This window comes from Bubalus kerabau, chromosome 3 (genome assembly GCF_029407905.1).
Source record: "Bubalus kerabau isolate K-KA32 ecotype Philippines breed swamp buffalo chromosome 3, PCC_UOA_SB_1v2, whole genome shotgun sequence".
Taxonomy (NCBI): domain Eukaryota; kingdom Metazoa; phylum Chordata; class Mammalia; order Artiodactyla; family Bovidae; genus Bubalus; species Bubalus kerabau.
The window spans coordinates 45,421,622-45,438,783 of record NC_073626.1 but is presented as its reverse complement, the minus strand read 5'-3'; the positions used below and the strand labels follow the sequence as shown (position 1 = coordinate 45,438,783).

Sequence of the window (17,162 nt, the reverse complement as noted above, 5' to 3'; positions counted from 1 at the left end):
TTTCAAGAACTGAGAGGGTCTAATCTCATCCAGCAAGACAAGTCCTTCCTCAACAGCAGGTGTTTGTAATGCTCACTTGGGGATGTGGCATCTAATATTTTGCATTTTTGTAGAAATGAGAGTATGTTTCAATGAAATGAGGTTAAAGACACAGGCCTGGGAACAGAGAAACACACAGTAAAAGAGGTAGCGAAGGCCCTTCAAGTCAAGGAAGTGAAATCTGCACCCCTGAGATTCACCCCTCCCCTGCCCGCACCTCTGAGAACTGCAGAGACGCTAGTTTGCAGAAGCGGTGGGAGCCAGAGCTGGGCAGGTGTGTGGGGGCGGGGGCTTCATAAGGCCTGGGGAGGGAAGGAACCGCCCAGGCTTGTATGAGAGCCTGAGCTGGGTGGGTGTGTTGGTGGTGGTGTGTTGTGGGGGCGGTCATAAGGCCTGGGGAGGGGAGGGGACCGCCCTGGCTGGTGTGAGCGCTCCGGCCCCGCAGGAACCGGCCCTGGGTCCAAGGGGAGAGGAGGATCTTCAACCCTGATGCAATCCAGGGGTGAACGTCACTTTTCTAACTGTCACGACTACCATCTGTAATTCTAACGGATTCCTTCCAGAAACAAGGAAGGAGGCCAGTGTCCTGGCTACAGGGGGATGTTCCCAGGCCCACACCAGCTCCGCCTCCTTCACCCACTCTTGCTGTCTTCTTCTGCTCTGCTCCCCAGAAGAGCATTACTTACTCCTTTTATAAAGAGAGGAGAAAAGGGGAGAAAGAGGTAAAAGGAAAAGTCGGGTAAAAACTAAAGTGACAAAATGAAGACAGAGAAGTGGAGGGAAAGGCAGGAAAGTAAACCAAAGACAAAGAGGCTACAAGGCCAGGACAGGGGGAGCAGGGTGAGCAGATGGGGCGGGTGGCGGGAGCAGCAGCGGGCGGAGAGCAGCCGCCTCAGAAACCCGCTCTGCAGGCGTCACCGGGAGGACGGGGAGGGCCGGTCCAAGCCTGGGCACCTGCTCTGCCTCACCCAGCTTCTTGGACGGGGTGAGATCAAGGTCAGAGCTGTACTCTGGCTCCCCAAAAGAGCATCCCCCCACCCTCAGTGCCTCCAAGGCTTTCCGGGTCCAGCCCCCCCATCCCCTCCCCCTCCCCCGCGCTCACATTTGCTCCAAGAACCAGACAGAACACCGTTCCCACTGGCCCACCCTCAGACACAAGCAGAAGCACTTCCACCAGCAGGGCCGGTCCCCCCGCCTCCCTTCCCCAGGTGTCTAGGCCAGTGCCCGTACCCTGAGTGTCACGATGGGGCGCAGTCTCTGACGGGGGGACCGGGATCATCTGCATGTCCCGAGCCTGCTTCTCAGGCCCCTTGGTTAGTTACAACGTAAGGGGACCTCCATCTGGTCCACCCAAATTACAAATACGTAGAAGCAACCCTGCAAAGCATTGCTGATGCGGAACCCACACCATCAATCTCCACCTGACCCTGGGGCCACACTCACCAGTAGCCGATTTTCTGTAAGAACCAATTCCGTGAGGCTCTCACAGTCTCCGACCGCCTCGGGCAACTGGGTGAGTCGGTTCTGATCCACCTTCAAGATGGACAGTTTCTTTAGTTTTCCTGTAAAAGGGTTATTTAGGCTCATTAGTTATCACTGTTTTTCTGGTCAGCACTTGGCACCTCCCCTCTGCTTGGTGTTTGGAATTTCCATTCTCGTTTGGTTTCCTCACCCAGCTTCAGGAAACGGTGCTATTTGCATTTAGAGTACAAAACGCTGAGGTAAAACCGTGTGTTCTGTTTGTCAGAAACAGTTGGCAATTAATGGCAAATCATTTAAAAAGTTGCTACCTAAAAAAATCATGTCAAAGCCCATAGATTTTCACAAAAAAAAACAAAGAGCTGGCTCTTGATGGAGCTTCAAGAACAGGAAACGTCTTGTATACAGAGGAGAGACTTTTACGTTACCCTAAGAATCATCCTGGCTCAGATGGCAAAGAACCTGCCTGCAATGCAGGAGACCTCGGTTCAATCCCTGGGTCAGGAAGATCCCCTGGGGAAGGAAATGACAACCCTCTCCAGGACTCTTGCCTGGAGAATTTCGGGATCAGGGGATCCTGATGGTCTACGGTCCATGGGTCACAAAGAGTCAGACACAACTGAGCAGCTAACACACACGAGAATCACCCTCGCTAAAAACAAAAGACAGCACACGGCAGTCCATTCCATCACCTGGGGGTGACGATGAGTCAGTGAGGAGCCCTACTAGGGAAATCTCTGAGCCTGCGGGGTCAGATGGTAATCTCTGGAAGGCCACATTAAGACAGGTCTGTCTCACTCAGAGCACAGAAAAGACTCATGAGAGGTGCCCTCAGGCCACAGAGGAAGAGCTAGTTTACTGCAGCCTCTGCAGCCGCCAAGGGCTGGAGGAGACCCTGAGCCGTCAGTCTCGCTGTCACCTGCTCCTGCCTCGAGGGCGCGCCTCCCAAGCAGGTGTCCTTGGTATCCACAGAGGGTGGCCAGCATGACGTCACTGTCCTCAGGGCAGTCAGAGGACAGCCTCTATCACAGAAGTGATAAAGCTGGAGACGGGGAGATGCCGAAAGGGTGAACTTGTGCTGAGTGCGGTCACGGGGCAGGGCAGGGAGGCTGCTTATTCAGCACAGTCAGTACCTACTAACACTGTCCCCAGAGGGGCCCCCAGTCCTCAGGCCAGGAGACACGTCAGCACCATCTTTGGGGCATGGAACGTACAGCTGGCAGAGCTCACCCCAAGAGACTCCTCAACACCACTCACAAGCAGGCCTGTAGACTCTCCTTGAATACTTCTAGTGCCAGGAGGCTCATTTCTTCACTAAGCAGCCCAAACTGATTCCTAAGAGATGCACGTTAAGCTCTTTCTTAAATCAAACTGAGATCCACAACCTTTTCCTTTCACCCTCTTGAACTAGAAGACAGAAGGAGGCGACGCCTCCTTCTACCCGACAGCCCTTCAAAGGTCTGATGTCAGCCATCTCGTGCCTACTTCTCCCTTTTCCCAGCAGCCAAACATCCTGAGTCCCCACAGCTGTTCTGATGCTATACGTGATTCCTACCGGACATTCCCACCTAGAGTCACAGTCCCCGTCAGGTCCCCAACCAGACTCATCTGAAAGGCAGCGTCTGTCAGTCCTTCTGCCAAGCTGCTCTTATCAACAACCCTTTCATCTGGACCAGATGCCAGAAAGGAAGCCGGGCCCCTGTCACACGGCTTCTCCGACTACTGAAAACCTCTCCCAAACTCCCTTTGATGTTCTGAATGCAGGTTAAGTGAAGGTCAAAGAAGCTGCCCTATGACAGCCACACGGTTTAATATAGCTTCCTACAGTTTCTAGGAAGGCCTGGCTATGGCAGAGCTGACAGCCCACGTCTGTTTATCTTCTCTGTGTTTATTTTCTCACCCTGGGCTGAGATCCTTTTCGGTAAAGGAAACGTCTGGACTGTTTTTTAAAGGAAACGGCACAGAATGGTTCAAGGAAAAGATGATTCCCGATGGAATCAGAAAAGGCTCAATGTGTTTCCCCCCCAATAACAGCCCTTCCTGGGGGGTCACACCATGAGGTCAAAGGTCATTCCACATAAACTATCTGCGATGCTCAATTCAAAAAGTCTTGATAACTGTTCATATGCCCAAAACACATTCTACAATTTGGGCTCATCCCCACCAAAATCATGCACACAAGCTGCAGAGGAAGTAGACGGGCCAACACTTAAAAGTAGTAACATATATTCAACAGGCCTGCTCCCAGACCAGGAAAACAGACATGCCTGCACATAGAGAGATTCAACCTGTAACGACTGAAGGAACCGCACCCCAGCACCTGACAGCCAGCACTGGGGCAGCTAGCGTCCACACTCACCGATGCCGTCCGGGAGCATTTCTAACAAGTTCTGCGAAATGACCAAATCCGTCAGTGAAGTCAGGCCGCTGATTTCCTCCGGGAGCCTTTCCAACCTGTTTTCAGAGACGTCTAAGCAGAGCAGGTTCTTCAGATTTCCTATTTCCTGCACCAATCACACAGGAAAAGAAAGTCACGCCAGAACCAGTTACCGTTTGGAGGAATTTCTTATATTGATTTTTCAAGACCACTGCAGAGTGGCCCTAAGGATGCTTCTATAAGTGCTGGTCGAAGGTGACAGAGGGGGTGAGTTTCCAGACCCCCTTCCGATGAAAACGGGAAGCTGTGTGAAGCACACATGGGTGCTGGGAAGGGAGGCCAGGCCCTCCGCCTGCAGGCAGGCAAGGAGTCATTCCCTCAGTAAGATGAGGACATGGGCACCGGGGGAAAACCAGCCGCTCGAAGGTCCCACTGTTCGGGATAAAGAAGAAAACAAGAGGCCAGATGCCAGTTCTCCACGTTTGGACTCAATACTCAGAACAGCCTGTGAAGTCCTGTGAGAAGCCGACTCCTTTCAATATTCATGACAGGCAGCTCGTGGGACAACAGGGGCTCAGCTGCTCCCTGGGGGAAACTGGAGCACACACACACACACACACACACACACACACACACACACACACCAGGGGCTCAGCTGCTCCCCGGGGAAACTGGAGCAGACACAGACACATGTGCGCACTCACACACACAAACACATGGACACAGACACACACACACAGATACACATGGACACACACACACACAACAGGGGCTCAGCTACTCCCTGGGGAAACTGGAGCGTGTGCACACACACACAGACACACAAACACACACAACAGGGGCTCAGCTGCTCCCCGGGGAAACTGGAGCGTGCAAATACCCACACAGACACACAGACACACACACAACAGGGGCTCAGCTGCTCCCTGGGGAAACTAGAGCGTGCACACACACATGTGCACACTCATACACACAAACACACACAGACACAGACACAGACACACACACACTATTAATACACACACACGGGCACATGCACGCACACACACACGCACACAGATACAGACAGACACAGACGCACACACATACCACACACACTATTAATACACACACACTTTCTCTGTTAATACCCGAGACAATGGAGAAGGCAATGGCACCCTACTCCAGTACTCTTGCCTGGAAAATCCCATAGAGGGAGGAGCCTGGACTGAGTGACTTCAATTTCACTTTTTACTTTCATGCATTGGAGAAGGAAATGGCAACCCACTCCAGTGCTCTTGCCTGGAGAATCCCAGGGACAGGGGAGCCTAGTGGGCTGCTGTCTATGGGGTCACACAGAGTCGGACACGACTGAAGCGACTTAGCAGCAGCAGCAGCAGCAAGAGAGCCAGACTGCTCTGAAAGGGAAGAGCCGACTCGGGAGGGGAGGCACCTCCTTGGGGCCCGAGCTCCAATCCAGAGGCATCTGACCCTCCACTCTCCCAACACATGCTCCCTCTTACCGGTGCCCCCACTGCCCCGACCTGCTGCCAGCCTGTCCCCCACCCCTAGCACTCAGCACCCTCCCGCCTGGACAGGCCTGGACACCCTCTGCCCAAGTCTGTTCACTACTGTGCCTCCATCCTTCCCGCCAGGAAACATCACTCCAGGCCCAGAATGAAACCCCACCTCGAACTCCAGTGGTCCTGAATGTGGCCTGAACAACTACCCAGCTTATCCCCCACCCAATCCAGTACTCACCCTGGGACTCCACCCCTGCATTTCCTGGCTGGAGGAAAGCAGACCACCTTTCTACTAATTTCAGGCCAGGTTCCCTGAGGATAGTCTACTTTTTAAATGTATTCCTTTAAACAATGTCTTTGTCTCCTTTTCTTTCTGTCATCAGTGAAAACAGGAAAATAACTGATTATCTGAGACTGTCTGATGAGTTTAGTCCTGACTTAACAAAAGGTTATACAAGTGGGCCAATAAGATGCATAAAAAAAAAATTAATAACATGATCAGTGGCATGTTAATTTCTTTGTGTTTAGGACGTGACATTCTGCACACAGTTGTTTACATACATCTGTCCACACATATACTCTCCTCTGCATGTCTAAGAGCTGATTTGGACTTTATTCAAGTATGCTGTGTTAACTTCTCCTATACTGCAAAGTGACTCAGTTATACATACATACTTCTTCATATTCTTTTTCCATTCTGTTTTATTATAGGATATTGAATATAGTTCCCTGTGCTCCACAGTAAGGCCTTGTTGTTTATCCAGACTTTATAGCTGGTATTTTATACTTTTTTAATATCTTCCTGGCATTTCTACCCCATCCTTTGACTCTTAAGCAACTGCTACTGCTGCTGCTAAGTCACTTCAGTCGTGTCCGACTCTATGCGACCCCAGAGACGGCAGCCCACCAGGCTCCCCTGTCCCTGGGATTCTCCAGGCAAGAACACTGGAGTGGGTTGCCATTTCCTTCTCCAATGCATGAAAGTGAAAAGTGAAAGTGAAGTTGCTCAGTCGTGTCTGACTCTTCGCGACCCCATGGACTTCAGCCTACCAGGCTCTTCCGTCCATGGAATTTTCCAAGCAAGAGTACTGGAGTGGGGTGCCATTGCCTTCTCTGTTTAAGTAACTAGACTTCTCTTAATCACGACGTTTCATAATTTCCTAGAGAAATCTGTTAATCAAACCCTCACTCATATCAGCGGCTGATCTGCCCTCTCCTTTTCCCAAATGCAGCAAGACCTCAGGAACAGACTCGCATTAGCTCCGTAGTCGCATGAGTCGTCGGTGATGTCCTGGCAATTCCAGCACATAACTACAACTAGAATTTTACTCAAGTACTTTTTTATAGCACCAGGCTTCCTTGCACAGATACACCTTCTACACCCGAAGGGCACGGTCCATCATAGCTGGTCCAGAGAGCCTAGCAGAGACAGCCCCTGAATTACTATACAATACACATACCTCAACCATCAGGAAATATATGGACTTTAAACCCTGGCTCTAAGAGACCCCGAAGAGTAGAATTCGGTAACAGCTGGAGAAAAACAAAGTTGGGGGAAATGCCTGTGTGGTGTTGTTGTTTAAGTCTCTCTCTCAACTGATGGGAAGGTGGGTCTGCATGCTAGAAGCCACAGGCTGACACAGAAGCCCACACGAGAGCCCGTTTCATTTGGAATACGGTTCCTCATGCTTGGTAACAGCAGGAGAAACGTAAACAGCTTGTGACGGCCCAGCTACACCATAAGCAACATTTGGGAGAAAATATGAAGTAGAAACTTTTTGCACTGATTTTACATCAACTATTACACAGCAAAATGTGCTCAAATCATCTCAAAACACTTGGCATATCACCAACAGTGGCAGAAACTTCTACCATCAAAATCCGGCATCCATCCTGGTAATTTCCAAATGAGCTGGGCTTCAAGCAGGCAACCCAGGCCTCAAGGCAGGATGAAATAAAATGCAGACTTCACACACCAAAAGATATATTTACTATCTTTAGAAACGATGGGTTGAGGCTTTCAATTTTTTGTGGCAATGTGGCGCGATGAATGCTCAACGAATTTTTCCAAATCTGCTTTGGCAACCAATGTTTTAGTTTTCAAGCTCCCTTTTCTAGGAAGTCTCATGGAGGAGCAGGGGATGCATGAGGGTGACGGTGGTCTCTTTGTATTTTGGAGGGAAACAGTGTGAAATTACCACTCACCTGAGGTAATTCTGACAGCTGATTTCCATCCAACCAGAGATCCTTTAGATGTAAGAGAGCTCCTATTGATTCTGGCTAAAACAAAAAGCAATGTTATGGAAACAAAGCTCCAGTATGTAGCCCCCCATTAAGGAGGAAAGGACCTTCACTCAACGGTTAGGAATGGAGTACCACAGCAGAGGTTTGTGGGTACTTCTCTAAAATCAGCACCCCTCTCCTAAAAGCATCCCCAAGACTCTTCCCCAAGCTGCTTCCACTCAGGCCATCACCTCCACCCCCGACCCTCCACCCCCCAATCATTATCCGTAACCCATGTGAACCGAAGCGCATGCTCTAATGTTGCCAAGCTGTCTCTGTGGAAACACTGGCTTAAGAGCATCCCTAGAGATGCCCCCCAAATATTTTGTGATCATAACTAAGAACAAGTGAAATTCAAATCTCTCTTCAGTACAGACTTACCAAATTATATATTTCATTGTTTCCTAAATCAAGTTCTTCTAGTCTCCGTAGCTGGGTAAGGGAGCTATTAAAAAAAAAAAAAAAAACAAAGGGAAGGAGCTCTTGGGATTTAGAAATGCTGAGCAACATGAGATTCCTCCTTGGACTAGTTTCCCAAAATAAGATTCATCTGGATTTTATGGCCATAAATACTGCATAGGAAGTCTATTAAGGCTGGCATCTCTCAAATTTTCCAAAAGACACAGAACTTCTTTTTGACAAGCTACTGTAGTTTTTTTTTTTTTAATGCTTCAGGAAATTCATTCAGAATGAAACCCCCCCTCCTTTTCCCCAGAGACTCACTCAGGGAGATAAGTAAGTAGATTCTCTCTCAGTTCCAGTGAAGCCAGGTTATAAAGACTAGAAATGAACAGAAGAAAAAAAGGGTTTGAGTAAAATACCTAAGATTCTTCCTATTCCCTCCCCTCCCCAGCAATCGCCACTCCCCAGCGTATGCACTCCAGAAGGAGCAACTCTTAGTAATAAGACATGTAAGTCACTTCCCCGAGGAAAAATATCTATGACCACCCCATCCCCAGTAAAAATAGTACCGTCTCTACTTTGCAAATTTTAACATTAAAGTAAAGAGAGTGGCACCATCACCGCAGGGCCTCGCGCACATGAACTCTGTGCAGCTGATACACAGGAAGAGCTCTCCAGTCCCTGAGAGACGGCCACTCCCAGGACCAAGACAGGGGCCGAATATGCACTTCCAGGCTTGAGAATGTCAAAAATGCACCACTGCCTTAAAAACAGGACCACCCGAACGCCTTTAATCTCAAGCTGCTCTTCTTGCAAACATCACTGAAAAGTCTGTTTGAACATCACTGAGAAGTCTGTCTGTCTGATCGCAGTGGGCATCTCAGTTCAGAGAGTCCACGTGCTCCACTTAAGTTCCGACACTCACAGAGCAAGGGACCCCTGAGATGCAGGAGGTCAAGTAACGACACACTCCACGCGGTACCCGGGACACCAGCCTGATTCGGTAAGCACTGGCTGTGATAATGTTGCTTTTATTCTTAATAAACCCCGAGTGGCACTCTTTTCAGCAGATTCTCCTGCCTCTCAGCTGTAATCCACGTCTAGCAGAAACACCGTGCAAGCATACAGAGGTTCTCCCCAGACGCCGGTGATCTGGGTCACGGTGGCGATTCTGAATCAGCAGACGCCACACACCTCCCAGTATGTCAGCGCTGGCACGACACGCTGATTCAGGAGAGAATCGGCTGGTTACTCCAGCAGGCGTGTGCTAAGCTCTGAAAAGCGAGAACTCCAGCTTCTGCTAATGTTACCAGAGTAACGCCCAGATTTGGAGGACTTTTACTTGTGATCCCACAGAACACAGGGAGTCAGACCAACACCCTAATCTGCCTTAATCCTCTGTTCTCCTTCCAACATCAAAGCCAGAATTGCAGGCACTGAAAGCGCTTTTCATAACATTAGAAAATGTAAATTTGATTTGCAGGAACAATGCATATACACACATAAAACCCAGTGGCTTGAAAAATGTATTTGAACTATACATTTGAAATGCACAAAATTGATATCCCCTTCAATTTTCCAAAAATAATTTTAGAAATTTAGAAACAGTTAACAGTCTCACAATTAAACCAGAGGGAAAAAACAAAACCCTTCAGAATATACATATTTTTAAAAGTCAGTAACCCTGCTAATAAGTAATTATGAATTTAATACCAAGACTCTTCCCCTAAAATGCAGCCAGGTGGAATCGCAACTTCCCAGTCCCATTGCCTCTGGGCCAAACCCTCACGTAGAAGAAATAATGTGGGAGGGAGGGGGGACCACCCATTATGTGCCCCTAAACGCAACCCATAGATAAGGTGGAGACCGGACATTACAGGCCACTGTAAAAGTAAAATCAAGGGCCTGGTTTTCAGTTTTAGCTGTTCCCAGAACCAGTCTTATGGGAAAGATGATAAGCATTTGGCTGTTTTCACATCTCTATTTTAGAAACCACTGACAGACCTGCCGGATCTAACGCTCATCACTTTCACATCTCTTTTGACCCACTGGAGACATCCACTAATGGAAGGAGGGGAATCGCTCCTCTTTGCTCCCGACATCCACTAATGAAAGGAGGGGAAACGCTCCTCTTTGCTCCCGACATCCACTAATGAAAGGAGGGGAAACGCTCCTCTTTGCTCCCGACATCCACTAATGGAAGGAGGGGAAACGCTCCTCTTTGCTCCCGACATCCACTAATGGAAGGAGGGGAAACGCTCCTCTTTGCTCCCGACATCCACTAATGGAAGGAGGGGAAACGCTCCTCTTTGCTCCCGACGCTCCCTCCTTGGCGCCATCAAGCGCACCTTGCAAACCAGTGTCACCAGGCCCAGCTACTGACCCCTCCTGGCCCTACACCTCCTGCCTGAAGCAGAACAGAGCTGGGCCCGCCACCCGGGGCACCCCCTGGGTCCTTACTGTCACCTCCTGACCGGGAACCACCCAGCATGTCGCTGGTATCACCAGGATGACCCCATCAACAAAGCGAGGTCCGCTGGTGTGAGGTCCATCAGACAGTGGCAAAGCCACAGCTCAAACCCGGTGAGAGCCAAGACCCTGCCCTCACCCTGCGTGTGTTAGGCACTCGGTCATGTCCGACTCTTTGCGACCCTGTGGACTGTAGCCCACCAGGCTCCCGTGTCCATGGAATTCTCCAGGCAGGAATACTGGAGCGGGTTGCCACGTCCTTCTCCGCCCTCACTCAGGGGACTGCCATTCTTTGGAACTCTCTCTCTATAATTTACATCCTCACAACTACCTGGATCTGCTTGGCTAAAGTGCTTCGGCAAGGCACCTCGATTCCCCTAAAATGAAGACAGTCATACCTGCTGCAGCAGTTAGGGCAGGATACATGTTCCTTCAAGTTGACAGAGCCAGTCTGATGTGTTTTTTCCTTGAGACGGCCCTGTGCCCAAGCAGTCATGCCTGCCTGCATGCTCGGTCACTCAGTCGTGCCCAGCTCTTTCTGACTCCATGGACTGTAGCCCGCTAGGCTCCTCTGTCCCTGGAATTTTCCAGGCAAGAATACTGGAGTGGGTTGACATTTCCTACTCCAGGGAAGTATAGTTGGGGGCCACACAAATGTGTGAGCCCCAAGGCGGGGTCCCCAGAAAGACTGCTCCACAATTCTATAAACCACGGGAGCCATCCCCTCTGCCCAAAACCGCCTCCAACAACAGGCCTGCAGATGGGGAGCGGCTGGTACGGGACAACTTTTAAGGATACATCATCCATAACTGGTGACTTGAGGGACAATGACGAATAAAAAGCAAGGACACTGGTTTGACTACAGATGCCCACCTCCCATCTAAGCCCAAACCTCAGAGTGTAACCTGGCCTGGCTGTTCTCATTTTGATTATTAACTGATTCTCAAATGAAACCACGGGTTTGGTTCTCATCAGTACCCTGCCCTGGACAGCCCCAGGACAACGCGCAATCCTACCAGTCCCTCCAGAAGAGTGTTCTCCAGGCCGTTCTAGGAAGAGCTGACATAAACAGGGCCGGCCTGAATGCAGATTTGGACCAGAGACAGTAAGAATAAAATGCAAGGATGAATGACCTCCTCTCCTGGCTTTTCTGAATACAGCATCTTCCATTAAGACTTCAGGATGGTGCCTTCCCTGTGTAGGCAACCTAGTCAATGCCACTCCAGCATATTTGTGAGTAAAGGACACACTGCTAAGTCCAGGGACTTGAACTCTGTCTGCTTCAGAGGCCAGGCTGTTAGCCACAGGCCAAGAGAAACTCCACATGCATTTATCAGCTGCTGCAGTCAACATGTGATATGTGACCAAAAGCTTAGACACTCGACAGGCAACATGAGAACGACCGGCCATTGATGACTACTAGTAATGACATCAGCAGGAACTGTATGACCGAGACTGCCGCCAGTTCTTGCCAAGAATAAACTTTATGGATGAGAAAATGAAGGCACAAGAGGGCACCTGAACGAGGTCTCCCACGATTGGGAAGGGGCAGAGCCAGGACTCACCATGGAATCTGCATTTTCAGTCACCATTTTCTGCTCTCACCCTCGAGTTTGTGAGGTTCACTTTGTGAACAGGGAATACAATATTTGTGAATATGTGTAATACTAATACACTGGGGCTTCCCAGGTGGCTCAGTGGTAAGGAATCTGTCTGTCAATGCAGGAGACGCCGGTTCAATCCCTGAGTCATGAAGATCCCCTGAAGGAAGGCACCCCACTCCGGGATTCTTGCCTGGAGAACTCCATGGACACAGGAGCCTGGCGGGCTAAGTCCATGGGGTCACAAAGAGTCAGACACGACTGAATGACTAAACAGCAGCAGCAATATAATACATGAATAAACATGCAGAACAAATATTCAGGAATGAGTTGGCTCCCACCTCTGTCCTGCTTCTATCCAGTCTCCTACCACCTAGACCCTTCTCACGGGAAATAACCCTTTCTGTTAGTTATTTGTGCATTTACTCAGAGTTGCCTTTTATGCAAAGAAAAAGGGGTATGAATATATAGCCTTAGCTTCCTTTTTTCATACAAAAGGCAGCATCCTATACAAAGGAGATTTTTGACTTTCTCATCAACAGATAATACACACAGGTATTGTTTTTTTAATTGCATGGCAATTCGGAATCCATACAAACCTTACTTTTTTTAAACCACTCCCCTGCTGCTGCTGCTAAGTCACGTCAGGCGTGTCCGACTCTGTGTGACCCCATAGACAGCAACCTACCAGGCTCCTGTCCCTGGGATTCTCTAGGCAAGAATACTGGAGTGGGTTACCATTTCCTTCTCTACTGCATGAAAGTAAAAAGTGAACATGAGGTCGCTCGGTTGTGTCCGACTCTTCTCGACCCCATGGACTGCAGCCTACCAGGCTCCTCCATCCATGGGATTTCCCAGGCAAGAGTACTGGAGTGGGGTGCCATTGCCTTCTCCAAAACCACTCCCCTAGTAACAAATATTTTACCCTTCAATTTTAATTCCTGGCAAATTAAATTTCTGTGTAATATCATCAGGATGACCTCCTACACAAACCACTATTTTCTATCTTTCCTTCACTCCCACTGTTTTTACCATCAAATGGGGTTTAACTTTTTCTTTTCTTTTTTTTTTAAATACCATTTATTTGGCCACACCAGGTCCTCACTGCCCACTTGGGCTTCCTCGGGCTGGCGTCTGGCCCTGGAGCGCCCCAGGCTCAGTAGCTCAGCGCACAGGCTTCTGTCCTGCAGCACGTGAGGTCTTAGCTCCCCACCCAGGGGACTAAACCTGTGTCCTCTGCACTGGAAGGCGAACCCTTAACCACTGAACTACTACAGAAGTCCCCCAAACGGGGTTTAAAAAAAGAAAGACAAAATCCTAACAAGCTTCTGCAGGAAGAGTGTGCAGAAGTCTTTGGTGCCAGCAGCTGACGGTCCCTGAGAGCACGCACAAGAGTTTACCCTGCTGTGAGCCAACACGCAGGCCAACTGTATTTTTAGGATTCTATTTCAGGGACTGGATGAGGGGTTACTTAAAAAAAAAAAAATTTACATCTGTCCTCCACTGTATTTTAAAAATTCCTTTCTAAACCACTGGGATTTTTTTTTTCCTATTTTGGTGGCCAATATCATTAAGAAAGTAAAGAATAAAATAAATTTAGGTGCCCCCAAACAAATGACAGTACACTATTAAACCATTAAAATATAAAATCTGTAAACATTTATGGCAATACTTTTCAACTAGGATGAGGGAAGTGCTTATATATCCACAGGATTTCCGCTTTTTTAGTACCAGATTAGTATTTAATAAGAAAACTCTGGTTACAAACTTCCTTATGGTGGTGTTGCTCTAGAAAATTTTCTAAAAATCTTTCATTTTATTTTTGGAGCAATTAATACTTACAGAAATTCCCGGCCTCAAAAAAAAAAAAAGTATTAAATACAGTAACAGTTTTCAAAAAGACTGATTCTTTTCAGGCAGCATGTACTAACAGGTCACCATTCCCAAGGGCAGCAGACACAAAATCACACCCACACACTCGACTTCAATCTGCCAGAGAACCCAGGGCTTATCTGCTTGTTCTACTTCTATTAGCAAATGGTCACAACCAACTCTTTATTGATGATAACCATTTAGTGGCTGACCACTGGGTTTTGGGCACCATTCCAATCTATTACACATATTTCTCCTTCTTAAAGAACGCTATTCTTTGAGGAGAAAATTTAATTAAATAGAGATGTCAGATATATTTAGCCTAACTCACCTTTTTTCTGATGGTACCAGTTTCTTTAACAGCCAAGGATATGGAATCTCATGAAGCTAGATACACAAAGTCAAACAGAGCAGCTTGCTCACGATGAAGGCAGAGGCTTCCCAGATTCTCACAGTTCTCCCTGAGCTCCCCACCACCCCGACTCCACAACACCTGGACGTTTTGGAGGCTCTGGCTCTGTGTACCTGCTTATCACCAGGTGCCAGTAACTGAGACGAAATGATCTTAGCACATTGCTGGTGAGGCTACATTACAGAGGATTTCCTGTAAGAATAGCATAGATCCATTTCCTAGGTATGGCATCATCCCTCAGCAAAACCACGCTTCTTCAAGTTTGCCTAACGTCTCTTCTTTTTTATTATTTTGATACATTTCACATACTATAATGTCCACTTTTATAATGGGTACTATTCAGTGGTTTTCAGTATATTCACAAGGTTGTACAAATATCACCATGACCTAATTCTAGAAAATTTCTTTCATCCAAAAAGAAACTTCACAACCATCACAAGTCAATTCTTTCTAGGAGGGGTTTAAAGAGCTCTTCATAAAGCACAAATATGCCAAAGGTTTCATGAATTAGAAAATGAGGGCTGGGGAAGGGAGGAAGAAATTCATGTGCTCAGCGGGGCATCCGACAGCAGAGGAAATGCAGCTTCCTACAGGACGAGACCAAGTTCAAATCCCACCAGTGAGACACACACACACCCTGCTCCCACCATCCCACCCTATTCTTACCCCAGTCACAGGCAACCCACTAATTTCTGTCTCTATGAGCTTGCTTCTGCTGAACATCTCATATGAATGAAATGGTACGGTATGTGACCTTGCTGTCTGGCTTCCCTACTGAACACGTTTCCTAGGTCCATCCACACTGGAGCATGTATAACTACCTCATTACCTTTTTATGGCTGAGTAATACTCTATCATATGGGAATAGCAGATTTTGTCTACTGGTTCCTCCACTGATGAAAATCTGAATTATTTCAAATTGGCTATTATGATGCTTCTATGAACATTTGTACACCCATTTTCTATAGACATATGTTTTCAGTTTTCTCGGGTAAACATGACTAGCAGTGGAACTACTGGGTCATATAGTAACCATGTTCAACTTTCTGAGGAAGGACCCACTCCCTTAAATGAGGGCTGCATCCTTTTTATTGAAGTATATTTGATTTATAATACTGTGCTAAGTTCAAGTATACAGCAAGTGATTCAGTTTTACATATATATATATATATATATATATACGCACACATGCGCAAGTCACCTCAGTCATGTCCTACTCTTTGCAACCCCATGGACTATAGCCCGCCAGGTGCCATGGGATTCTCCAGGCAAGAGTACCTGAGTGGGTTGCCATGCCCTCCTCCAGGGATGGAACCCATGTCTCTTTTGTATCTTGCACTGGCAGGTGGGTTCTTTACCACTAGCACCACCTGGGAAGTAGTGTGTGTCTGATTTTTAAAAAGAATTTGTTATCATTATGGCTGCACAGGCTCTTCGTTGCTGTGCAGGGGGCCTCTGCTGTTGCAGAGCACAGGCCTAAAGTGTGTGGGCTTCGGTAGTTGCAGCGTGCGGGCTCAGCTGCCCCGTGGCATGTTTGATCTTGGTTCCCCGACCAGGGATCGAACCCACGTCCCCTGCTTTGGAAGGCAAGTTCTTAACCCCTGGACCAGCACAGAAGTCCCAGTAGTGAGTATCCATTCAGCCCAATCCCCCGATTGATCCCTCGCTGCCGTTCCCCTTTGGTAACCAAAAGCTTGTCTTCTCTGTCTAAAAGATTGTTTTTGTTTTATAAATAACTCCATTTGTACTATTTTTCAGATTCCACATAAAACTGATATATTTGTCTTTCTCTGTCTGACCTACTTTACTTAGTATGATAATCTCTAGGTCCATCCATGTTGCTACCACTAATCTCAAGAAAAATATTTTCACAAGCTCAAAAACCTCTTTTGAGAGGAAAGTTCATTTACACTTTGTACCAATGTTTCAAAACTTCTTAAAGTAATTCATCTTTCCTGGCTTGAGCAGTGGAATCTTCCAGGTGTTTTTAGTGATAGTAAAAAGTCACCATCACTTAGCACTGTTTTCAAGGGCATATCTGAAAACTCAGTTTTACTGAGAGAGTTTTCATAGAGCCCATCTGAGACCTAGAATTCTCCTCTCTAAGGTCTACAAAGGCCTCCTTCCTCCCCTGCTGCCCTTCCTGCCTCACTGGCACCTTCAGTGACAAAGCCCTTTACTTAACTTTACCCCAACTCTTTCTAGGAGGGACTTAAAGGGGTCTTCATAAAGCACAACCAGGCCAAAAGTTTCATGAATTAGAGAACGAGGGCTGAGGAAGGGAGGAGGAGATTCATGTGCTCAGCGGGGCATCCGACAGCAGAGGAAATGCAGCTTCCTACAGGAGGAGACCAAGTTCAAACCCCACCAGTGAGACACACACGGGCAGATGACTTACCCCACTTTACAGACAAAGCTAACACAGCGTGGGACGGCGCCCGGTGCTCAGCGAGTGGGAGCTGTAACGGGACAGGTGTGCTGGGGCCCCACCCTGCTCCGCCCCCCTGCACGCCGGCAGCACCCCTGCCCCCGGGTCCCCGGGTCCCTCCACCACATGGAAACCAACACAGCTGCTCCTGCGGATCGTGGGAACCAGCTCTGAGCTTTCTGGCAACAAAAGCAGAAAGGGAAATGTGATAAACGTCAGAACTGTTATTAAAAGGAAGAAGCTTACGGTTCTCCCAGTGAGGCATTTTTTCCCCTAAAAATACGTATTTTTTTAAATC

The 17,162-nt window shown here is 48.1% G+C and overlaps 1 protein-coding gene across 4 annotated transcripts in view; it reads right to left on the bottom strand.

The window, feature by feature from the left end:
- LRRC1 (leucine rich repeat containing 1) overlaps positions 1-17,162 on the bottom strand; it is a 135,027-nt gene that overhangs the window by 23,465 nt on the left and 94,400 nt on the right. For all 4 annotated transcript variants that reach the window (XM_055571762.1, XM_055571764.1, XM_055571765.1 and 1 more), the window contains 5 exons: positions 8,404-8,460; positions 8,062-8,125; positions 7,603-7,677; positions 3,878-4,022; positions 1,483-1,601 (listed from right to left, as the gene is read on the bottom strand). In XM_055571762.1, coding sequence (XP_055427737.1) covers positions 1,483-1,601; positions 3,878-4,022; positions 7,603-7,677; positions 8,062-8,125; positions 8,404-8,460 — 460 coding nt within the window. The remainder of the gene's footprint in view (positions 1-1,482; positions 1,602-3,877; positions 4,023-7,602; positions 7,678-8,061; positions 8,126-8,403; positions 8,461-17,162) is intronic.